The sequence below is a fragment of the Phocoena sinus genome, chromosome 12, assembly GCF_008692025.1.
Source record: "Phocoena sinus isolate mPhoSin1 chromosome 12, mPhoSin1.pri, whole genome shotgun sequence".
In the NCBI taxonomy this organism is placed as follows: Eukaryota; Metazoa; Chordata; class Mammalia; order Artiodactyla; family Phocoenidae; genus Phocoena; species Phocoena sinus.
Window position 1 is genome coordinate 18,503,322 of NC_045774.1, and position 26,086 is coordinate 18,529,407.

Sequence of the window (26,086 nt, forward strand, 5' to 3'; positions counted from 1 at the left end):
TTGCAGGCTGCAGGTTCGTAGTTCCCGTTGTTTTTGGTGTCTGTCCCCAGTGGCTATAGTTGGTTCAGTGGGTTGTGTAGGCTTCCCGGTGGAGGGGGCTAGTGCCTGTGTTCTGGTGGATGAGGCTGGATCTTGTCTTTCTGGTGGGCAGGTCCACGTCTGGTGGTATGTTTTGGGGTGTCTGTGGACTTATTATGATTTTGGGCAGCCTCTCTGCTAATGGGTGGTGTTGTGTTCCTGTCTTGCTAGTTGTTTGGCATACGGTGTCCAGCACTGTAGCTTGCTGGTCTTTGAGTGAAGCTGGGTGTTGGTGTTGAGATGGAGATCTCTGGGAGATTTTTGCTATTTGATATTACGTGGAGCTGGGAGGTCTCTTGTGGACCAGTGTCCTGATGTTGCCTCTCCCACCTCAGAGGCACAGCACTGACTCCTGGCTGGAGCACCAAGAGCCTTTCATCCACACAGTGCCACCTGAGCAGGCAGCAAATCCACTGCCATTCTTTCCTTCTCAGTTTTCCTGAAATAAATTTATTCTTTTGTTTATCTCATATAATGATAACTCCAGAAATGAGCAGCACAGGGTCAGTATAGCAGCTCCATAATGTCATCAGAGACCAGCCTCTTACTGTTTTTGCTGCTAGAGTTGGAAGGTCTCCTGCAGAGGCGGGGGTGGCTGTCTGAAGCATACTTTTTATTAAAATTTTTTTTACCGTTTTATTTGTTTTTGGAGGTTTTTTTTGAGTGTGTTTTTCATCCTTGAATCTAAACTCATACAGAGCATCCTCTCTACCCTGTTTAATGATTTTGAAACATATTTTTTAATCTATTAAAGTCTTTCTTTAAAGTTAGAGATGAAAGAGCAATAGCTACTTTTCTCATTGTTGAATTTTTCAAAGGCAATGCTATTGGTTCACTTATGATCCTGTTCTGGCACTAACTAAAAATGAAGCAGTTCGGAGTGAGACACATACATTTTATTACATTCCAAATATTTTGAGACTATTTTTATTGAAATTTTATACTCAAATCATAGCTCTCTGGGAACAACGAATAAGTTAACATCAAAACACAGAAACTACTTCTAAGGTGGGAAAACGTCTATTTTCAATTGGCCTAATTAATACCTTATTCTCATCAAAAGGCAAAGTTATAGATAATTATAAGACTGACACACTGCCTACTGCGCTAAGGAGGCAGATTAGTTATAGATAATTAAAAGTAGGTTTTCCCTCTTTGGAGCAAAGGGAGTATTGGGCATGTCCTGGTCACTTTTTCTTTCCTTTCTGTTTTTTTTGTGTGTCTGGAGCCGGGACCTTCTTTTCTGGCTGTAGCCGGATCGCGGCTTCCTCCGCAGCCTGAGACTCCAATCTTTGGCGCTCAGCTTCCAGTAACTTGTTTCTGTACTGTTCCCGGATATTGAAGATCTTCTGCCGGGCTTCATCTAAGGAGTCCTAATACAAACAAACAAACAAATAAACAGAAAACCCAAGCAAATAAGAGCCTTATTATGGTTCCATAAAAAACTGCACTCCCTTTCCTCAGGCCAACAGACTCATGTAGGAAATTATTGAAGAAAGATGAAAATTAGGTTATGGTCTCAAATGTTTCTTAGTGCGTAAAACATGAGATATCAAAGGGCATATGAGATTTTACGGAATGGTAAATAAAAGAGTCAGTAGGAGAAAAATAAAGAGAAAGGTGAAGAAAGAAATGAGCAGGGATTCTGACAAAGCAACTATCTGCTTTAAATGGATTCAGGCCTAACCTGTATAAAATATGCAGCCGGTGTGTCTCTCACAGTAACTGTGCTCAGTAAATTACTAGTTCCCCATACGTATTCTAACCCTGACAAAATATATCTGATTTGTACTTGAAGAACTTTAGGTGGTATCTTTTTTCTTCCTCTCACTTACTTCACCTTCACTTCTTAACGTGGCTGGTGCCACCGATTTCTGAGCCTTTGGGGCATTCTGTGTAGCAAACTGGGTTGACTCTTAAGAGTTTTTCTACTGCCAGCTTAGGATTTGGCTACTTCAAGTCTGTTAATGCAATCTTCCTTCAGCTACTTTCCGACTTCACAAATATTTTGCTATCGTCTCTGCTTCCATTCTTCCCATTTTGTGGATAAATTTTCAATAGTGTATTTTAGAGGGATTTTAGGGAGTGAGTAAAATAGATGTGTATAATTAATTTGCCAATTTTCTGAGAAGTTGGGAACTAAATGTTTTCAAGACTTCTTTCTACCTGGTTACAATTTGATTCTATGACACCTTTTTAATATTACAGAAGAATTTGTCGATTGTGATCCAAGTATATGCCCTTTTAGCCTCACCCGCATCTCCCCGTACATCTCCAGAACTTGCTCCTTTACTTTAAGCCTTTCTCCTTGCTCAGTATCACGAATGCTCAGGAGTCTGGTCCTATACTGTCGAAACTGATGGACCTCCTCTGCCTTTTGCATTGCCTGTTGCTGATTCAGCTCATCCGTTTGCAGCAGAGGATCCGTATTTGTTTTTCTTGATACAAAAACGTCAAAAGAGATACATAAGTCATTTGGGAACTCTAGCATGAACTTTAGCACTCAAATAATTTAAAATCATATCCGTAGGGTGGTGGTCTGAATCAAATCAAATATCAGGAACAGAAAGAATAAATCATTATTTTTACATGGGCTAGGCTCCATTTATTAAGTCACTAATATTTTAGGAAATTATTTTAGGAAAATACCAGCAAAATTAGATGTACTATTTGAAGAGGTGTTTGTGGAATTGGTGTGCGAAGCTATGAGAATATTTTGTAGGTGTTTTCTTTTTAATTTATGAAGCTAAGTAGATTTGAAAATGTTTTCAAATTGATAAATGTGCTTGAGTAACTATCTCTATTAATCCTATTGTTCTTAAGAAAATTCAGTCTAATTAAATAATAGCAGCAGGTATGATGGGATTTTTCTGCAGCTCAACTCCCCTTAACTAGGCTACAAATTAAATCTTTACAGAAAACATTTAAATGCTTTTATAACTGACTTAATAAAACATTTGCTAAATTTAATATATAAATTCTGTACTTCTAAAAATTCAAATACACTTAAAATATATTAAGCATTTAATTTCAAATTTTCTGTTGTTTAGCAACTGCCTATTGACAATCTATCCAAAATTCTGTGAACACAGATGTCTGCATTAACCATGTGTATTAAAACTTACCGTACATATTGACTTAAGTCTACACATTCTAGTTTTTTTCGAATAAGGTGGGGAGACATTTCCAAAATTGTTGGGGATCGTGAACGAGGCCCTGTTGTAAAAAAAAAAAAGTCCTAGGCTTTCAAGAAAGAATCAATAATGACTAACTAAACGATTGTATATCTTGTTTAAATTGACAATATTTTGGACTTGCCATGTTTAATATGATTTTAATATGGTTTAATGACTTTATTTAAACATAATTATATTTTATGTTTATCCTCTAGCTGCTGTAACTATACTTACAGTTAAATGAAGGAGATGACAAAATGAATATAGAAAAAGATAAATATGCTCTATAAGAAGAGTAACCAAATTACTCTAATTACAGTTAAATGAAAGCAGAGACCTAAAAAGGTCATACTTTGTTACAAAATTTCATTGTAAACAAGTTAAATAAACTAATATTTAAAGAGCTTGGTATATCCGTGAAAGCTGTGCGAAGCACTATGGGGGTGGGATATAAAAATGTTAGAAGACACAGTATCCTATCCTCAAGAAAGTTTTAGTCCAGTAGAGTAGGCAATATATAACAGGTGAACGCTGAAAATCAAATATCAGGAGATTTTTACCCCACAGCCTCAAGAACCCACGAGAATAGTTTTAAGAAAGAAATTTTAGAGACTAAGATATTAACCATTCAGCCTTTCCAGCCCATTTACTCTCTTTTTAAAAAATTATTGAAGTGTAATTTACATACCATAAAATTTACCAATTTTAAAAGTATAATTCAATATGTTTTAGTAAATTTACAGAGTTATGCAACCAGCACCAAAACCCTGTTTCAAAACATTTCAGTTATCCAAATAAATTCTTTTGTGCCCTCTTAAAGTCACTCTGCATTCCCACCACAAGCCCCAGGCTTTCTGTCTCTGTAGATTTGCCTTTCCTGGATATTTCATGCAAGTAGGAATCAAAAAATTAACTTTTTAAGAAACTGTCAAATCATAGTGTTTTGATTATTGTTAGCTTCATAATAAATTCTGAAATCATGAAGGTAAAATCCTTCCTCTTGGTTCTTTATGAAAATTATTTTGGTCATTCTGGGTATTTGCATTTTCATATAAGTTTTGGGATCAGCTTGTCAAATTCTGTAAAATGTCTACTAGGATTTTGATAGAAATTTATAGATCGCTATAAATTTGATCTATCTAAATTCAGATACACTGAATTTATAGATCAATTTAGGGAGAATTAATATCTTACTATATTGAGTCTTCTAGCCCCAAAGCATGGACTGCCTCTCTCTTTATTTAGATCTTTCAAAATTTCCTTCAGAAACGTTTTGTAATTTTCAGTATACAGGCCTTGTACTTTTGTTAAATTTATTTCCCTATATTTATTATTGATGCTATTGTGAATGAAATTGTCTTCTTAATTTCATTTTTTGATTGCTCATTGAAATGTAGAAATAAAAGTATATTAATCTTCTATCATGTGACCTCACCAAACTCACTTGTTAGTTCTAGGTGATATTCTTGGTTCTTTTCCCATGATTTCTTAGGATTTTCAATATACAGGATCAGTTTGTCTGACAACACAGTTTTATTTCTTCCTTTCTGATATGGATGTATGGATAAAGTGGACATCCTATGTTCCTGAAGGTTGAAATCACTATATCTGCTTTGTTACACAGGTCTCTATTTAATTTTTGGCTTACTTTTGGCTTTTCTTGACCAGTGTCACAGTCTCAAGCAGCTGTGATGTTGGCTATTCCAATTGTTTGCCACCAAGTTCACTATTCCTTGCAACAATATCCATGGGCATAGAACTTTTCCATGGAGCCTCAAATCAGGTAAATCCTTTTTAGCATTGGCAGCAAGACTGCTGGTTCTCCTGGCTACCACGCTACAGACCTTGGGGCTGATGAGGGAACCCCACGTTAATATGCAACAGTTGGTAGGCTAACTGTGGTAGACAGACTAATGGACCTCCGAGGATATCCATGTTCTAACCTCTGAAGCCTATGAATATGCTACCATACAAGGACTTTGCAGATGCAATTAAGGATCTCAAGATGGGACAATAATGCCGTATTAGTCAGCTGGACTAAACCCTTGTAAGGGAAAGAGAGGAATGTAGAAAAGATAGAATCCAAGAAGGAGATGAAGTGATGGTCATAGAGGAAAGAGAGAGAGGGGGAAGGAAAGAGAGACAGAGGGATTTGAAGATGCTCTGCTGCTGGCCTTGACTATAAGGAAGGAGCCGTAAGCCAAAGAGTCAATGGTCCTAGAAGCTGAAAATGGAAACCGATCCTCTCCAAGGGCCTCCAGGAGGAATGCTGCCCTGCCAACAGCTTAACTTTAGAATTTCTGCCCTCTAGAACTGCAAGAAGTTTGTGTTAAGTCACTAAATTTGTGGTTATTTCTTACCAAAGTAACAAGAAATTTATCCAACTAATTTATTTTTTTGTTTTTATTTTTAATAAATATTTTTCATTTAGTTGTACACCCTCAGAATTTTGAAATGTTTCTTAATCTTTTCCCATTTATCATTGCTTTTGGGGAGAGGATATGTCAAGTCTTCACTCTGCCATGCAAAAAATCCCACCCTCCCACTGGCTGTTTAATCTTGCTTTTCACGTGTGGCTGGAATAGTCTCCAGGAATATTGTAAAGTGTTTAATTTATAACAACTTGTTAAAAGGGATTATTCATAGAAATATAATCTAATGTAAAACTTTAAAAATGTAAAAAACAGTAACATCAAATTTTTCAAAACTATTTTTTCAAAAATATCATGCTTTTATAGGCATGATACCCTTGAGAAATAAAGAATATAGTAGGACAAACCCTAACTCTGCTCCATTATTGAAACATAAATTCAGTCATGTTTTTCACTTTATAACATTAAATAAAACATTCCTGAAATATTGCATCTTATATACAATATGACTCTTCTAGAAACCAGTGGTTAATAACTTTTCTTTTTTCATCATGGTTGCTCTGTGATCTTTCTTAGATTTCTAAAGTTCATTTGTTTTTCTTATGAACCTATCTACTTTTGTTGCATATATTTTTGGCATTTCAAACTTGAATTGTTTCTGAAAGACACCAACTCCGCTGACTCTGACTGGAAAGAAAATGTTTTTGATTAATTGGATATTTGTGTTCTCTTGCATCCTGCCAAATAATATGTATTTAAACAGGGAGGGTATAAAAGGGGAAGAGAAGGTTAATCTTCATTTCACTTATAAAATTGTTGTATCAGAATAGGGTGTAAGTGTAGTATGATCTTGGACCTCTAGAACAGTGCAACTCCAAGTGTGTGCCCATGAATGCATGTGTGTGTGTGCACGCATCATCTGTCTGCAAACTGGTACTCTGTGGGATAAGCTCTGAAAGTGAGAGTGTGCATTTAGAGATATTTTTACAGCAATTGGTCATCACTGGGTCATTTTATTATATTTTATAAAAGTTTCAGTTTGCAACAGAATCGGCAGAAAACTTCTTTCATCGTAGATTGTAAGAAAATAGCTGTTTAAAAGAAATGGTGAAGAATAGTTTGATTGATTGTGAAGCCTGGGGAAAAGATTGGGACTAAAGACAAAGATCACCTCCAACCTTTGGAAGAGGCACTTTCCAGAGGCCTCCAGAAATAAAAGGGAAGTTGAAAAAGCAAAGTTTGAACTCTTGACCTTGATGATGGCTTGGTGTTGAGAAAGAATGCATAAGAGTGAAATCCATAATGATATTATTTACATGTCCTCTGGCATTATGAAGGAGGTTGTTCTAAGTTACCTACTGTATATGAAAATAGAAAGTAGCAAGAATAAGGTAGCATTTTGGGAGTCACAAATAAATGAGTACATAAACATACATATATGTATATGTATATATGTATATAAATGTAGAGGCCAGAGCATGTAAATCTCTCACAAGGACTGTAATCTCCTATGGGCGATGCTTCCTCAGGAGTGAGGGCCAATCTGTGGTGCACCAACAGCAGAGGTGAGAGCAACACACAAAGTTCCAGAGAACAGCTAGATAGCCGGACCCATGATTTTCAAGCAGGATTCCTTCTACAGCAACAGTACGTGGGGTACATGGCAGTGTTTCAGTGCTATAGGATGTACTAGAACCATACAATAGCACACCTCTTCTTGGTGGGAGGGGGAGTAAATTTCTTGTTGATGGTGTGTAATTCAACTTATCATATATTGAAATAAAATTGTAATAAAACATACTTAAGAATGCTTTGAAGCATTTTTTGCTTGAGGACAGGCTGCTTTGGCCTCTAGGTCTTCCACCCCTGCTCACTCTTATCTTTCTTCTCTGTTTCCTGACCCCTCCTTATTACCCCAAAATGCACCCCAATAATGGGTTAATATCTAAAATATATAAACTGCTCATACGACCTGATATAAAAAAAACAACAACCAAACAACCTGATTAAAATGTACAGAAGACCTGAATAGACATTTTTCCAAAGAAGACATACAGATGACCAACAGGCACGTGAAAAGATGCTCAATATGCTCATCATCAGAGAAATGCAAATCAAAACCACAGTGAGGTGTCACCTCACACCTGTTGAATGACTATCATCAAAAAGACTACAAATAACAAATGTTGGCAAGGATGTGGAGAAACGGGAACCCTTGTACACTGCTGGTGGGAATGGGAGTTGGTGAAGCCACTGTGGAAAACAGTCTGGAGGTTCCTTGAAAAACTAAAAATAGAGCTACCATATGATCCAGCAATTCCACTCCTGCATATATATCTGAAGAAAATGAAAACACTATTTCAAAAAGATTCATGCACCCCAATATGCACATGTTCACAGCAGCATTATTTACAATAGCCAAAATATGGAAGCAACCGAAGTGTCCATCAGCAGATGAATGGATAAAGAAGATGTGGTATATATATATATAAAATGGAAAACTTTGTGTTAGAATAGAGATTTTAGAACATTTTAGAAACCAAATATTTAAAATTTGTTATAAAAGATGTAGTATACTATAGATAAAACAAAAATAATCTGTTTTTAGCGACAATTGTATATGCAATCTGTGCATTTTTAGTATTCATAGACACAGAAAATTGTGAAAATATAACTGCTACTTAAAACTATGTGAAAATATAACTGCTACTTAAAAATTTTTAAATAAATTTCCCACTTTTATCTTTAGGTTAAGTATTTAGTAATCAGGTCCTTGAGCAGATTACCAACTCTGATAATCAAAATGAAGACCTGTACACATATTTTTCTATGTTTAACGCTAGTCATCACGTGCTTAACTATCTTTTCCAGAATTTTTATTTTAAGGTATGTGTTTATCCTACCGATAAAGGCAATACTTACTGATATTCTCCTTCTGCATGCTCTGCTCACGCTCTTCCTTCCCTGTGCGGGATGATCCTTCACTTTCACTACTTGTTGATTTTGCCAGATCCTTGAAGCCCTTGTTTGTCTGCCACTTCTTCCACAGCATACTCCCTGATAGTACAGTCTCTCAGTTATCTAAACTCATGGAACTCTTTGTATCTGACTCTTTCATGGCACTTGAAGATGTTTCTACTAAATATGATATATGCATTACCGAAAAAACATGCATTCTATGAAATCACATACAAAAATAGCGAGACATAGAATACATAAATACGTAAAGTTCAAAAACAGGAAAAATTAATTCATGGTCATAGAGATCAAATAGTTACTTTCAGGAAGGAAAAGGCTGGGAAAGAGAATGAAGAGGACTATTGGGGTGTATTAAGGGTTTTTTTTTTTTTTTTTTTTTTTGCGATGTGTGGGCCTCTCACTGCTGTGGCCTCTCCCTTTGTGGAGCACAGGCTCCGGACGCGCAGGCTCAGCGGCCATGGCTCATGGGCCCAGCCGCTCCGCGGCATGTGGGATCCTCCCGGACCGGGGCACGAACCCGCGTTCCCTGCATCGGCAGGCGGACTCTCAACCACTGCGCCACCAGGGAAGCCCTATTAAGGGTTTTTTATCTTGATCTAAATGGGGTGGCTCCTGAATATACACACATATGAAAATACATCAAGCTGTGCTATTAAGATTTGTGCGTTTTTTGCCTGTATGTTACATGATAAGGTCAGCCTTCTCTGAGCTCTGTTCTCCACTAGGCCTTGTCCTTGACTTGTGATGAATCCCAGTTTTAGCCAGGAATCCTGCCAAACTAGTTTATCAAGAATCCCCTACTCTTGATATCCAATTAAACTCCTCTTCCTCCACACTTGATATTTAATCAAATTTCTCTTCCCTGACCTTTGATACCTAACCAAATTCCTGTAAGTAATTTTTCATCCACTCCCTGCTAGTTAGTTATAAATCCTCACTTGTTTCTGTTGTTTTCAGAGTTGAGTTCAATCTCTCCCCTATTGCAATAGTCATAAATAAAATCTCCTTTGACATTTTTAACGTGTCCAGTGCAATAAATTTCCTTTTACATACAAATTAGCACAACATTTAAAAAATCAATAATAAGATCTAGAGCCTAAAGAACAAGGACTGTATTCTATTCACCTTTATGTTCCTAACATTACATTAAACTCCACCAATTAGAGGAGTGAGTACTTTAGGAGTTAGAAATATTTCAAATCCCAACTTGGTCACTCTTCAGATGTATGGCATAGGAAGGTTAAGGTGACCATCTGAGCTTTGGTCTCTAAATCTACAAAATGGAAATAGTAAGGTCTACCTCATAGTTGCTGTAGGTTAAAGTGAGATAATAAACATAAAGCACTTTGAGCAGTGCCCATCCCAGAATAACAGGATTGGGACGATATTTATTTTTTATCCCCTTCACATGAAATGTTAAAGGACATTACTTTTGTAACAGTTATTGAGTTATACTCCTGAAGATGTAAAAGTGGAAAAGCACGATTTGGGATGTGAATGTCTTCAGCCTCCCTGGACAACTCAGCATGGTGATAGATGGAGGTATAGCCAAGTGTTTGTGGGAAGAGCCCTGGGGTGATGGAGAGCTCTGTCTGCATGCTGCCTCTGTCCCTGGGTAGCTTGTGAATTTAGCAAATTACTCTGGGCCTGGGTCCTTGCTGGCAAGTTGGAAATAATATTTATATCAGTGGGTTGATGTGAGTATTGGATGAAATAATTCGTATTTTATAGCTCCAGGCCCATGGCAGATTGTTCACTGAAAGTAGCTAGCTTTCTTACTTTGATTCTTATTGCTATTTATTGCTATTGTGATTAGAAAGGTGCCAGATTTATAGCTGTGAGCCTGCCTTCAAGTTCACATACTGCTACCTTCTAATGAGGGTTTCATCTTTTTTTCATCTTATTTCTGGTTTCATCTTTTCTTAAATGGGGAAGATCATATCTACTTGGGGACAAAGTGAACACCTGCTTGGTAAAAAGAAAATGCTTGAGAATCTATTTTCTTATAAAACTGTCTATAACTTTACAATCCTATAATGAAATAGATTCTGAAATTTTTCTTTTTACCAAGCATGACTTGCTGACTAGCTTTGAAGAGGTGCAAGTAACAGCTCCGTGCTTGGGGCAGCTGGGGTAGGGTTCACTGACCTTCTTCCCCTTCTTTGGTTTGGCTTTCAGACGTAGGCACACACTCAGCATCAGGTGTTTTCTTAATGAACCGGCTGAGATAATGGAGACGCGCCTGGGCAGCCTAAAGGACAGACATTATCAACACACATTACAGGCAACACCATCTCAACAGTACTCAAAAGACACAGGAAAATGTGAATGGATACGGCAGTCTGAACCAGACCGGCTCTTATGAATTACCAAAGAAAAACTCCAATTCTGAACCATCCATGATCTTGACAGTGATTTGTGAGAACTAATGAAGAAGTCCTAAAACTCATACGCTGTACATGCTAGCTTAGATCCAGGTGCTCCTGAACCTTTTTCATCTGCCTCAATAACCCTGAGTTGGGGACATGAAGCACATTCACTATGGCAATGATCCTTATCTCAACTGTAGAGAGGAGGAATCGTGAGGTGTGTGTGTTCCACAGGGGCAGCACAGGATTTTTCTCTAAGCACATGAAAGCACATATTAGACATCTTTATGCTTTCTTAGTTGGGAGTGTTAAGGACAGAGAGTGTTAATCCCAGATGATGTGAAAGGACAAGGCTACCTACAGTTTGGGCCATAAGTGGCACCATTATGTGCTTTGCTTTTGGAAGTCATCTGGGTATCCGGATAATAACATTTCACAGTGTGTTCAAATGTGGTCTTAATATTTAGTTCGTTGATGCCTGACAAAATTCCAGATATTTCCTAAAGGAAAGACTATGTTGTTTCACCAATATGGCCCTTGCTTCAGACCACGCCCAGGAATGAAAGGTAAAAGGACAACTTTTCAAACTCAGGTAACCTTGATCGATCTTCCTGGTTCAGTCATCTCCCAGGCCTGCTTCATGGCTCGGATTTCATCTGCTCGTTCTGTATCTTTTTTCACTTCAAAAAAGTCTGCTTCATTGTATTCAGTGACCAACCTCAAAATCCAGTAGGGTTTATTTGGGTCTTCTTGTTGAGGGTGAGCAGTGGATATCTGGCAAAGTAAAGTAAAAACCTCGGGGTCAGATGCTTTCCTCCTTTCAAAAGGATCTAGATTTTACCCTATGACCCATAATTTCACTTAAGTATTTAAGCCAAGAGAAAGGAAAACATATATTCACAAAAAGATTTGAAAAGAATATTCATTATAGCCTTATTCTTATTAGCCTAAAAAGGGGAAACAATATAAATATCTGTCAACTGATGAATGGATAAACAAATTGTACTATGTTCATACATGGACTACTACTTAACATTAAAAAGTAATAAACTATTAATGCATACCACAGTGTGGTTGAATTCTACAGACAGACATTATACAGAAATAAAGAAGTTGAGCACAAAAGAGTACTTCTTGTATGAATCATTTGTATGAACTTCCAGAACAGGCAAAACTTGCCTGGGGGAGAGGTATGGGGATGACAGAATCCACTGCAAAGAGGTTTAAGGGAATTTCTAAGCTTATGGAAACGGTCTATAATCTAAACCTTGATAGAGATGTGGGTTACATGGTGAATTCACTTGTCAAAACTCACTGAATCGTACATTTAAGGTTGTTGCATATCACTCTATGCAAATTTCACCTAAAAACTCTAAATAAAAATAATTCTAAATTGCACTTAGGCTCACTCATACCATCTCTTTACAAGAATGAGGGCAAGAATAGTTGATCATTTCCAAGCCTGGATATACTTGATATATATTCATTAGAAAAGTTAACATTTGGCTGTCTTGTAGGATCACTTTCACGGACCTTAGGCTGGGAGCAGATTGACATAGGACTTGAAAATGTCTAGATAAGTGAGGCTTATTGGTAGCCATCTGGTAAGGAGATGAGCTTGAGTCTGATGAGGTTACTAGCATTTTACATAAGACTGAGACAATGTCAATAATCCATATTACATAACGCAGATGGGGAAGTGGAGATCGGGGGGGCCAATGAATAAAGTTTTCACATGTAGTTTGGTTTTAAGGTTATCAAAAGACCTCCTAGCTTTCTGCAATATTCCCTTAATATTCTGATGAAAATTTAAATCTCACAATTGGATATTCTTTTATTTCTTCCTTCTAAAACACAGTACATAAGCTTTTACCACCTTTTATATTGCTTGATAAGTGAGTTTTTCAGAAACTTCTCTGGGATCAAGTTTTGATTAGGGAAGGGAACACTATGAAGGACTAAGGGAAGGCCACATGTCTATAAGAATTTATGGATTGAATTTAGCTTATTTGCTTTAAACTTGAATGGTTTTGTTGTTGTTAATGATAGGACTGTTTTCTCAGATAATTCAAATAATTGATTTTATAAACTGGAGCTACATCTAGAAAAGTTAACACACAGCATGATCTTGACGTTTCAAGGGGAAAAAAGTGGTTGACTGGAACTTCACCTATGTTTTTGAGCAAAACAATGTTGAAAGAAACACATTTTGAATAGAAAATTTTATCTGGCTCTTTCATATTTCAAACGTAATTGTAATTTGACAGAGAGCGTTCCATTTGTCTGCATTTGTTTAGATGATATTACACTAAAAGGCAGTATTTGGATTGTAGAATGTAGCTAGTGAGAACATAAGTAATATAAATTTAAGAAGAAATTAGCTTTTCCATATGAAATAAAATAAAGGATCAAATAAATTCAACATGGTGACTAAAGCAAAACTACAAAGTATATTATTATAGTTTTTGGTTTCCTGTTTGGCCCATATGTTAAACTTTCAAACATCAAACAATATAATACTAATAGCTGCTAAAACCAACTAGCACAATATTAAGGTTCCTAAAGCTTCGTTCATTTTTAATGTCATAAAAACCCAATTCCCATGTGAATTCTGTAACCAAACATACCGTTTGTGCTTCACAAGATATTCTAAATATTGTCTCTTTCAGGATTCCCTAGAATTCATGAGTATTTGAAAGAACTCAAACTGAATCCCACAATTCCTTACTAAATTTGGTGGATCTTCTGAACAGGCTTTCATTTTGGAGAATATGCATACATTCTTCAAAATTTTGAAAAGAACAGAGGCTTTCACACATGTCAGTTTTTAGTTTCATCCAATCAGTTTTCTGAAGAACTTTTTTCTTGACAATATTTTTGCAAGTTTTTAATTTTTTTCTTCATTTCTTTCTATGTACTTCAACTCTTTTACCTGCAGCTTATCCAGCTTTTCATTTTAACTTTCATCTAGAGGTAAATATTTTACGCATGACAAGATTGAATCTAAAAATAGGTGTCAGGAAGTAATATAATAGATCATCAAGTATTATATGGGTTTCTTCTCTATCTGTAGCACTGTTGATAACTTTAGACAGTTCAAGCTTGTGTATGTCACCGTGTTTCTCACATCACTCTCATGATGTCCAATGTCCTAGGCACTCTAATGGTATGTGTGGCCAAAGACATTTACACTCATGCATTGCTAATGCTGAGGGGTTATTCGGAAGCAAATCTCCACTGTGATGAAGATCATTTTCCAAATGCACACTTTGCAAAGTAGCCTGGAGCAGCAGATATGGCTCTAGTGGCCTTCCACATCTTATACTGACAGCCTCCCAACTGGTAAGAGTTGATTCCAGGAAAATGACCATAGTTTCAGAAAACAAAAGTTGTTGGCACTTTCCCTCTGTTTACCATGGTAATTACTGCAGCTACCTTAGGACTTCTGGGATTTCTTGCTGTTTCTATCATTGGTGTGTATCCCATTCTATCCTTAAGAATATTTCCCCAAGTTTCACTGTCGTAAAATGCAGGGCTCCAACTCATTTTGACTGTTCCAACAATGACATTTTGTGAAAACACATCTCATTCTGATTTTTGATAAAGTTCCTCACATTCATCCAAGGGCATATGAAACAGCCCCAACATGAAAGCTAATATGGCACCTGTACTTCCACCACAAATGCAGTCAGAGGGCTGGTGAACTGGCTTCTGAGTGAGTTCACCTGATTTCCGCAATGTCTAAAGAGCAACCACACCCCTTTTTCTTCCATCATCAATTGTGCGAATTAGGATTCCTCTTTCTTTCACTGGATTCATGCAGCCAAATTAAGGCCAGAATTTCTCTAACTGCAGCCTGAAGAATGCCATCCTTAATTTGTCTCAGTCATAATAAATATGGAATAATTCTTTCCTTGGCAGCCACTCCTTTTCCCTCAGGAAATTCTTGAAGATGAAAAGTCAGTTGTTCAACCCTATTAATGCAGAGCTTTGGCTCAGTTGTTCTTAATGCTTGAATAAATGCCCAGGTTCTGTCATCAATACGCATCCTGGCAATCTTGTCTTGTTGAAGAGATAAACGCTTTTTCTTCTCTCCGTTTTTGTCTTTGCTAATAGTCTGCTCAGTTTTTAACTGCCTCTTCCTGTTCTTTGGACTGAATCATACTTTAATTTGGGAATGTATCCACCAATTTAACCACCTACACTAAAGTTTGTACACCTTCAGTGGGATGAGAAAGATAGTTAGCTGTACTTTGTTTAGTAGAAACTAGAAGAACCTCATTTGTCCTCTTCTTCCTTCCTCTGACCTGTATCTGGTAGAGCTTGTACTCTTTTGTCTGGACCATTGCAGTGCTTTCTGGTGGTTTTCCCATCTCTTATCTTTTCCCCTTTAATTTCATACCCTTAAAAGTCACCAAGGTATCTGAAATGTAAATCTGATCATGTCAGTACACTTCTCAAAGTCCCACCTCCCAGCCCTGTGTAGCCTAAGCTGTGATCACAAATGATAGGAAGATTTTGTCCTCACAGGTAATTTGTTTTGAGTTGAGTGTTTTTAAATAACTTGAATTTGAGTATCTTTAGGACTCTGCTTGCACTCCTCAAACTTGCCACCCACATACTCTTCCTTACCCTTAATCATTGGGATTACCTATCTGGTCCTGAAAAAATTTGGAATCAGGACCCCTGGCTTGTAGATAGAGTCCCAGCTTTCTAACCAGGCTTTCTAAAAGGCTCCCCTCCACCTGACCCTTACTTACCCTTCCAGCCTCATACCCCATACCTTAGTGGCTCAAAAACCAAATTGTGTTGGATTTTTGCCTCTGCATGTCTTTGCTCACTGATTCAGTTCAGGACTTCTCTAGGCAGAGGCTGAAATAGGTACCTATCCTTTCTACCCTGTACATACCATATCTAACATTACAACTCTCTCTTTACTTTCAGTCTCCTCCATTAGACTGTGAGTTCCTTGAAGGTAGAGACTTTATAATATTAGAAACCCAAGTCCCCAAAACAGTGTCTTACATATTAAAAGCTCAATTAACGCTTTTTGACACTAAACTAAGGAAGACTGCTTACAGAAGGTGCCCAAGGAATGTCTTTAAGGTATCTAGATGATTGCTGGAAACAGGGAGATGGAATTTTTCAGGTTTTACTCAAAAGATGTGGGAAAATAGGGACCCAGTGAATCTAAGTTTATTAAATGACTCCAATAAAAAAAGCATCACACCCACCTGAGGCTCAAAGCGAGGCACTTGTTTTTCTTTGGCTATCTTTTCTTTCTCAGAAGACTTTTCTTTGCCTTTCCTTGTTGTTTTGGAAGTTCCTAAAGATTTTTGTCCCTCACTAATAGTGTGGGAATCTGGACTTCCAAAGGTAATTAATTCTTCATGTTTCTCTCCATGTGCTAGAAAAACAAAAACAGGAAATCAGTGAGTCATGATATAATAATAAAATCATGTCATGTAGGAAAAAGGGAAGAAGTTGGAAAAATGGTTAGTCTAAGGCATTTGGATTTTTTTTCTTTTTTTAAACAAGCAGGTAAGCAAACAAGCAGACAGACCTTTTATAAAGATCTGTGTGACTCTCTTTTATACAACTGAGAAATAATTCACATACTATAAACTTCTCATTGAAATGTATAAATCATGGTTTTGGTTTATTCATAAGGTTATATAATGATCATTACTATCTAATTTGTTTCTGATCTGGATGCTCTCAGTTCATTTTCTTGCCTAATTGCCTTGGCTAGTATCTCCAGTACAATATTGAATTGATTATTCTCTGCTTTAATATTTATTATTCCCTTCTTTCTGCCTACTTTGGGTTTACTTCTTTTCTTTCTTTTCCAGTTTTCTAGTTTTTTAAGGTGGAATATCAAGTTATTGATTTGAGATCTTTGTTCATTTTAAATGTAAGCATTTATAGCTATAAAGTTCTCTCTTAGTACTGCTTTCATTGTATCTCATAAGTTTTGGTATGTTGTTAGTTGTTTTTCATTCGTCTCTAAGTATTTTTAAATTTCCCTTATGGTGCACTTTATTTCTTCATGTGGATACAAGTTACTGCATAGTGTCCTTTGATTTCAGCCTGAACAATTTCCTTCAGTATTTCTCATTGGGCAAGTTTGTCAGTGACAAATTTTTTCAGTTTTTGTTTTTCTGGGAATGAGGCTTTGAAAGAGATTCAGTTCCATTTTCCTGTACCAGGAATACAGGCTGTTAGTTTTCAAGGTTACTGCTGAGCTGGAGACCAGGGGATGGGACTGGGGCAAGTAAAAATGTCGTAAAGCTTACTGTTCTTAAAGAGATATGGCTGTTTTTCTTGAATAAAGCCTTTGTTAATTTCCAGAATTCTGAAAAGTTGATTCTGATCATCTCTGCCAGTTTTTTCATTGTTTTTATGGAGGAGTAAATTTTTGGAGTCCTTTTTCCTGCTATTTCCATTGGTGTCCTCCTGGATTTCTCTTCTTATTTGAAGCTTCTGAGTTATCTCTGCATGCTGTTTGTCTGGGGCAGAGTCCTGAGAGAATGGAGAACTCACATAGGCCAGGTCTCTCACAGCTGCCTGGAGACCTTGTCATAAGAGCATGAAATATCAAAAAGCTCTGTGGAGTATGTGAGATTCCATACTAAACAGCTCAGCTCTTGAGTGTGATGAGTAGGCAAAGAAAAAAGTGGACTGATTTAACTTGTGAGCAGAAAAGTGAAAATAATGAGACCACAGAATGAAAATAAGGTTAAGAGTAAGAATGAGGCACAAGGGTAGAAATGATGAGCCATAGAAACTGAATCAAGAGAAAAAGAAAGAAAAGAAGACAAAGATTTTTATAGGAAGCCACACAGTAAAATCACCTTTTATCAGAGACCCAGGACAGAATGTAGAGAGGCTGCAAAGGACATATTTTCTCTTTGGTTCTTTGATATCCTTTGTTAACCAAAAACTTTGAGGTTGAAGAAACACTATTTGCACAGAAATGGAAGCCCATGTATTTCAGCACCGCTTCCCTGCAGAGGCTCCTTATGCTGTCTCTGCTATATAGAGATGGTGCAGTACCAGCTCTTCATCTTGCCCAATATGAGGTGACTGGGCTTCGACCAGTCTCAGTGGCCACAGCTACCACCTCACTTAAATCCAGGTCCCAGAGATCTCAATGCCAGCAAAATCAGGAGTTAACTACAGTTTAGAGATCTATCTGTGGCCAGTGCTACATAATAGTACCTCATAAAAACTGGAGTACAAGAATTCATTCTTTTTATCTTGTGCAGCCAGGCAACTCTGTTACCAGTTATGCTATGCTTACTGTGAAGCAGCAATTCACAAATTTGATGAATGTATGAATCACTAGGGAGTCTGGAAAATGTAGGTCTTGAAGCCCAAACCCCAGAGAGTCCAACCCCTTAGAGTTTGATATGGGGCCCAGGAATGTACAGCTTTAAAAACTATCTCAGGTGGTTCTGATTCATACTTAGAGAAACACTACTTTAAGAAATGTATGCAGTTTTCTCTTTCCTTGGAAGCAAATGTTGCAAGGGGATGGGCGGAAGGGAAGAATACCAGTGAGTTAGAGTTCAGTGAAGCTGAAGGTTCCTTTACAAGAGTGGTTTTCACACTTTAGCCTGTGTCAGAACCACCTGAAGGGCTTGTTAAGAAACAGATTTCTGGACCCCACCCCCCAAAGTTTCTGATTTGGAAGGTATGAGGCGGAGCCCCCAAATTTGCTTTCTAACAAGTACCCAGGTAGTTCTGAGGCTGCTGGTCCAAGGACTGCACTTAGAGAAACACGGGTTTACATTTAGGAGGGTATAATTACCTTTTCCTAATATGAAGGATTTCGCTTTATGTTCTATTATTTTTTCTAACAAATACCCAAGTATTGGGAGAGCAAATGATATTTGTTGAATCCCTACGATGTTTCTTTCTCTTTTAATTCTCAAAGAATCCCAGCAGGGTAGGTTCAGAGAGTTTATGTAATGTACTCAGACTCTCCCAAATGGTAAGTTGAATCAGCATTCAAATAACAGTTCAAAGGACATGTCAGTCCCTTTCAAAATCGGAGTCTTGTAAGTCACCCCATCAGCAAAGTAAAACAGTAATTGCAAAGAATCCAGATCTTATTTCACTTGGTGCCAGTTATTGGCTGCTTTCAAAGTGGGGACAGAGCATCCTGCACAACCACAAGTGGACTGTAAGCACTGTGATTTTACAAGGGGGCAACTTGCCTTTCTGCCAACAATCCCAGCCTGCTGAGAAGTGTTGTGCTAGGGAAAATCCTTTGGTCAAATAATCAAATGACTTAGAAGTGAATCCTGGATCAGCCACTCTAGGTTAACTTTGGCAGGCTTACTGTATTCATAAAACTTGAAACCTAAGACTGTGCCGCAGGCTTTAAAAAAAATCAATAAAAGACATTTAAAATAGGATCTTACCTAGTATCATACACCCCAGGTTTTTAAGATGTTAACAGATGTCAGATGAAATGGAATCTCAAGCTGCTCCATTAGGTATTTCTGGTGCTTTCTTTTTCTCACTACCCATAATTCTTAGTGTTTGAGTCATACATTTAGGCACATTTGATTCCACTCAAATTAACATATTCTAATATTCAAGTTTTCATATGTGAACATTTACTAGAGTGTGAGGCACACAGCAGGTGTATACCATCCTCTTTCTTTATATTATTAATATATAGAATAAAATAATTTCCATATTATTTAATGGCTTACAATATGGTAACTTTTTCTTCCAGGAATTACAAGTTCAACAAAGGTGAGGATATCATTACATACTTCATTTTAAATTCCTAATTTCACCTAGTATAGGGCTGAACTCATAGTATGTATTCAGTGTCAGATTGCCTAAGTTTAATATATAAAGCTTTATAGGGAATCTGTATGTGTTGGGAGCATATATGTCAGTAAGATGCAAGAATAAATATCCTAGTAGGTCAAAATTGTGAAAAATGTGACCCCGCTTTGCATAGTCATGTAATTAGAAGAATTACAGAAATATAATTTGATTTTATGATTAAAATTCGGTGCTTAGATTTATATATCCAGAAACTAAAAGTGGTTGGGATTTGAACATTAATATAATTTCTCAACTAGAAAACTTGTTTAGAACAAAGTATACATTTACCAACTACAATCACACTTGGTAAATATAAACAGAAACGCCATGTATATATGAATATATAAATATATATAGTAAATATATATAGTATCTACAATGCTTGGTTTCTTCAAATACTCTGAACTGGATACACCATGCATGTATTGTGCCTAAGAAAAAGCAATAATATAATATTTATTAGAGTTCAGGAAATAATGTTATAATCCTGCTAATAAAGTTAGCAGTGGGACTTGAAACCAGACACTTTTGAGAATGATAAAGTTTACGTTTAATGCGAATAGATCAGAACTTCAAGTATGCAGGCCAGCAATATAAACAAAAGGACTTCAAAATAACAAGACCGCTAATTATGTATAAAGGCAGATGATATCACTAAGTATTACCTGCTCAAGATTCTCCATTTTCTATTTTCTTAAGTGAAAGTAAGCAATTTTTACTAAAACTTAAGTATTGAAATATACTAAAGGTGGCACTGTTGCTTCATGTTAACCAGAGGCCAAACTTCCTAAAATTTTATAATAGAAATAGCCTAGGTTGTACATAGCCATATTTCAGGCCTTATATTTTATCATGAGTTATAAAGATGTAAAATTTTGAAAAAAATTAAATTATATATTTTAAAAAATTATATATTTTATTTCTCATATAAATTAAACATTGAGTTTAAATCAGTAAATAGGGCAACATTTCCATTTAAGCTACATAAAATTTTAAATTGGGTCATCAATGTACAAATGAAAAAAACACTTCACCAATTTCTGTTTGATATATTTATAATTGAAAAGCAAGCTAAGTGAATAATTTTAAGACATTAATAACTTAATTTCTCTAAAATATATCACACTCTTAAGGTTAAAGTTTGTAGGTTATGAGTTGTAAATATAATTGACAAGTGGAAGTGGGCATATTGATATGTTTTAATTTAAACAAATTGGCTAACTAAAAAAACACATTTATAAACATGAAATTAGAGAAGGATTATTCTGAATTCAAAAGCCACTTAACTTTCAAAAAGATTGAAACATATTCTTTCAAATAGATAATTTTCCTGGTTCATTTTAAATACAATTCAATCCTAAATTTCTTTTCTACTTTCAGCAAAAAATGTATTAGGTGACACAAGGTGTCATTTAATTTTAGCAGCTGATCATTTCACACATAAACTTGTCAAATGTGATGTCAAAAAAGAAGACATAATTATTCCTAAAGACTTATTTTCTAGTTGGAATACACAATAATGATAAAGCCGTTTTTTGAAGTGCTACTAGGTTCCAGGAACTTTATATATATTATCTTGAATCTTCCAAACAACTTTGAAATAGAGGAGTTATTATATAATATAGGGGTTATTCTAATTTTGCAGGTGATAACCCAGTTTCAGGTAGTGGAATGTACAGTAGTTAGCCACTCTACTGTATTTCTCCATTTAATGTTAACTTCCTTTTAAAAACTTAATTCATATTATTAATTTTGTACCATAATCAAGATCTACATTTTACATTACTCTAGTTCATAAATTATACTACCGTGTTCCGTTACTGAAAATCCACCTGTGTCGGACAGTTTGAACTTGAGAAACGTGCATTACATTCCCAGGACTTATTTATCGTGTAACTGGAAGTTTGTGCCTTTTGAGCACTTCTACTCATTTTCTATGTCCTGCAGCCACCTCTCTGGCAGCCACCAATCTGTTCAATGTTTCTATGAGTTCCATTATTTCAGATTCCACATGTAAGTGAGATCATACGGCATTTGTCTTCTCTGTCTGACTTATTTTCTCCTATCATAATGTCCTCAAGCTTCATTCATGTTGTTGCGAAAGACAGGTTTTTCTTCTTTTTATGGCTGAATAATATTCCATTGTGCATACCTACCACAATTTCTTTACCCATTCATCAATCAATGGACACTTGGGCTGTTTGCATGTCTTGGCTATTGTAAATAATGCTGCAATGAACATGTAGGTGCAGATATCTCTTGGAGATAATGTTTTCATTTCCTTAGGATATATACCCAGAAGTGGATTTGCTAGATCATATGGCAGTTATAGTTTTAATTTTTTGAGGAAACTTCATCCTCCATCCATAATGGCTGCACCAATATACATTTCTACTAACAGTATACGAAGTGTTCCCCATTCTCCATATTCTCGCCAGTACCTGCTACCTCTTATCTTTTTGATAATAGCCATCCTAACAAATGTGAGGTAAAATCTCATTGTGGTTCTGAATTACATTTCCCTAATGTTTAGTGATGTTGAGCATCTTTTTGTGTGTCTGTTGGCCATCCGTATGTATTCCTCGGAAAAATGTCTATTCAGGTCCTCTGCCCATTTTTTAATTGGATTGTTTCTTTTTTTGATATTGAATTGTATGAATTCTTTATATATATTGGATATTAACCTTTTATCAGATATATGGTTTGCAAATATTTTCTCCCATTCCATAACTTGCTTTTAATTTTATTGATGGTTTCCTTTGCTGTGCAGAAGCTTTTTAGTTTGATGTAGTCCTACTTGTTTATTTTTGCTTTTGTTGCTTATACTTTTGGTATCAATACCAAAAAATCATCGTTAAGACTGATGTCAAGGATTTTATCCCCTATGTTTTCTTCTAGTTTGTAGTTATATACAAATTTTAGGATTTTACTTTTTCTGTGAAAAATGCCACTGTAATTTTGATAGAGACGACATTGAATGTACACATGGCTGTGGGTAGTACAAACATTAAAAAAATATATTGGATCAGAAGCCAGACCTTCAGGCAGTAGCTTTTAAAGTATGCAAATAGACCTTTCAGGGAAAGACTAGGAGATGGGCAGTTCTGTCTGCTGTCTCTGCACTGAGCCCTGGAGGCCAGAGCATCCTTGGAAGCCTACTAAGAACTATTTGCTATAGTCTTATGGGTCTTGGTGGACAAAACCCCATTGGCCTTTAGAGCTAGGTGTTTTGGGTGCCAGTCACTCACGTGGAAATTTTAATAGCTGGAGCACTAGACGTTCAGTCCAAACCCTTTGCTTTGGGTGTTGTGAGTTCCCTTCCAATTGTATGTCACTATGCTGGGTGTGGGGTTTATGGCGAGAGTATATCTCAACCTTTACGATACGTTTTGGTGTGAGTTTTTCCATTTGCTTGATGTGTAGGAGGTAATCAGCTGTGCATCTGTTTCTATGGGAGGAGGTTAACTCAGGAGCATCCTATGTCACCATCTTAAACCAGAATTCAGTTTGCAACTCTTTTGTGTAAATACTAAAGAGCACAGTTACTGGTTACATAGTGTCAATGAAAAATTAATTAGTCGATCTAAGAAAGAAATGGAAAAGATTTTCGAGTCAAATTGAGGATTATAACCCAGGAATAGCATTTCAGAAAGCTCTGAAAACTGTTCCACCCATTAGAAGTCAAGGCATAGTTATATAAGGTTTTTGAGACAGAGGGCTGTACATTAAATGATGAATTCTTGACAGTTTACACAATCCAGATCTAAGCGTCATCTTGTCCCCTTACAAGATCAAGAAGGAATGTTACCCTTTAGGAGTTGTCTTGTTGATGCCGGGAGAATGTTGCTTTTTATGGTTGAGCAGGTGTTTCTGCTGATGGGGGAGGTTTGGTAGATGTATAATGCAGATACACGGTGCACAGTAGAGGGGAGAGAGGAGACCAAAGGGCAGAGAACATTTTTTATGTTCACATTTTTCTTGTCATGCCATACAATGTGAATTTTATGTCACAACAGTAAATGCATTTTTAGTTTCATAAGAAACCATGCACCTCATTGTTCACTGCAGCACTATTTACAATAGCCAGGTTATGGAAGCAGCTTAAATGTCCATCGACAGATGAATGGTTAAAGAAGATGTGGCACATATATACAATGGAATATTACTCAACCATAAAAAAGAATGAAATAATGCCATTTGCAGTGACATGGATGGACCTAGATATTGTCATACTGAGTGAAGTAAGTCAGACAAAGACAAATATCATATGATATTGCTTATATGTGGAATCTAAAAAAATGATACAAATGAACCTATTTGCAAAACAGAAATAGAGTCACAGATATAGAAAACAAACTTATGGTTACCAAAGGGGAAAGGGGGTGGGGGTGGGGTAAATTGGGGGTTGGGGATTAACATATACACACTAGTATAGATAAAATAGATCATCAACAAGGACCTACCTACTGGATAGCACAGGGAACTCTACTCAAAACTCTGTAATGACCTATATGAGAATAGAATCTAAAAAAGAGTGGATATATGTATATATATAACATTCACTTTGCTGTACAGCAGAAACTAACACAACATTGTAAATCAACTATACTCCAATAAAAATTAATTAAAAGAAAAGAAACCTTGAAACTTGTCTTCCAACTTGGCTGTACCATTTTGTATTCCCGCTATCAATGTATGAGAATTCCTGTTGCTCTGTATCCTCACCAGCTTTTGGTGTTGTAGTATGCTCTTTTGTATTGTATAGTGTTATTTTAAAAATAATGTACATATGTTAATTTTTATGATTAGGCAGTCTTGCTTAAAATTTGAAAAGAATATACATTGAAAATACTCATTCCTTCAGATTTAATTATTATACTGCATAATGTGATATAGTGCTTAGGAGTAGAGGCTATTTCAGATTTTTTTTTTTAGTCTAAAGCATCAAACTATCATTTCCTTCTCAGGAATATTAAGAGTAGTTTACATTTTAAAAAATAAACCTGAATCTTCTTTCAGTAGGAGATTCTCCTTCTTTTAAATATTTTTAAAAACTTATCTTTAAAGTTATACTTTCCCCAAAACTTGGACAAACATAATTTTATAACTAGAAAAGTTTCCTGTACCGTTGTTAGATAATCATCTAGTAATTTTTACTAACTGGACAAACTTTGTTTAAACTAGGCCTAAACAATCATATATTTTTGGTTTTTATAAACCAAACAGCAAGATTTTGAAACATGTAATCAATTAACAGAACAGGAAATGCCACTGGATTAAAGTACAAATTGTAAGCAATAAGGTTTTAATAATTACATGATAAATTTATTGTTAAATATTTCTAGAAGATGTAAAACACATGAATAACATTTAGGGTGACATACCTTTGTTATCATTTTTCTCTAAGTCTTTTAGTGCTTGAACAAACATCTGTTGACTTTCAGTGAGAGGCCAACTGTTATACAACACCAAACACTGTATAATATACTTGTATACCTAGGAAATAAAATGCAATAAACAATTAACAATAAAAATAAACATAGGATTTTAGGCACATAATAAATGCATATTTTCTGGATCATATAATAATACTTTAATTAGATACTGTCAGATGTTCTCCAAAATTCTATAATACCACAGTGTATAAAAGTTTATCCTCACAACCCCACAAATACTTACCATCATATATTCTAGTATTTATAACTTTTGCATTCATGTTTATAAATGAAATTTACTTATTTTACTTTTGCTACTTATCAGTTTTGGAATCAGAATTACATTAATCTCTTAAAAAGGATTGGAAGGTTTGTATTTTTTTTCTGTTTTCTAGAACAATTTATTCCTCAAAAGTCTGTTAGATCTATCCTGTAAAGCAGTTAGGCCTATAGCTTTTTGGAAAGGTAAGACTTTGATTATCATTTCAGTTTTATTATTCTTACTTATTATTTTATATTTTCTTTTTTTTAGTGGAGCAGGTATGCCATTCCTCCCCCAACTCCAGGAATTTTACATTTGAAACAATTTTTGTCAGTTTTAAATTGCTAGTATAGAGTTGTATATAATACTTAAAATTTTTTAAAAACCTGTTGTTTGCATTTATACCTCTATCCTAATTTTTTGTTCTGTATTTGATTTATTTATATTTTCTTTCTTTTTTTCTTACTTGATTAGTCTTACAAGAAGCATGTTTACTTTATTAATCTTAAGAAAGCATAGGTTTTATTAATTTTCCTAAATTTTATTCCCCATTTCATTAATTTCT

At 35.9% G+C, this 26,086-nt stretch overlaps 1 protein-coding gene across 4 annotated transcripts in view; it reads right to left on the minus strand.

Moving 5' to 3' along the window:
• Window positions 1–989: 989 nt before the first annotated feature.
• ADGB (androglobin) overlaps window positions 990–26,086 on the minus strand; it is a 143,319-nt gene continuing 118,222 nt past the window's right edge. The window contains exons 29-37 of one of the 4 annotated variants that reach the window (XM_032651180.1): window positions 25,209–25,320; window positions 16,209–16,381; window positions 11,572–11,748; window positions 10,754–10,856; window positions 8,549–8,683; window positions 3,204–3,294; window positions 2,333–2,516; window positions 1,209–1,451; window positions 990–1,153 (exon numbers count right to left, since the gene is read on the minus strand). In XM_032651180.1, the coding sequence (XP_032507071.1) occupies window positions 1,266–1,451; window positions 2,333–2,516; window positions 3,204–3,294; window positions 8,549–8,683; window positions 10,754–10,856; window positions 11,572–11,748; window positions 16,209–16,381; window positions 25,209–25,320 (1,161 nt within the window). In that variant the 3' untranslated portion in view covers window positions 990–1,153; window positions 1,209–1,265. Of the gene's footprint in view, window positions 1,452–2,332; window positions 2,517–3,203; window positions 3,295–8,548; window positions 8,765–10,753; window positions 10,857–11,571; window positions 11,749–16,208; window positions 16,382–25,208; window positions 25,321–26,086 lie in introns of all 4 variants that reach the window. The other 3 variants (XM_032651182.1, XM_032651181.1, XM_032651183.1) reach the window with 3 other exon arrangements.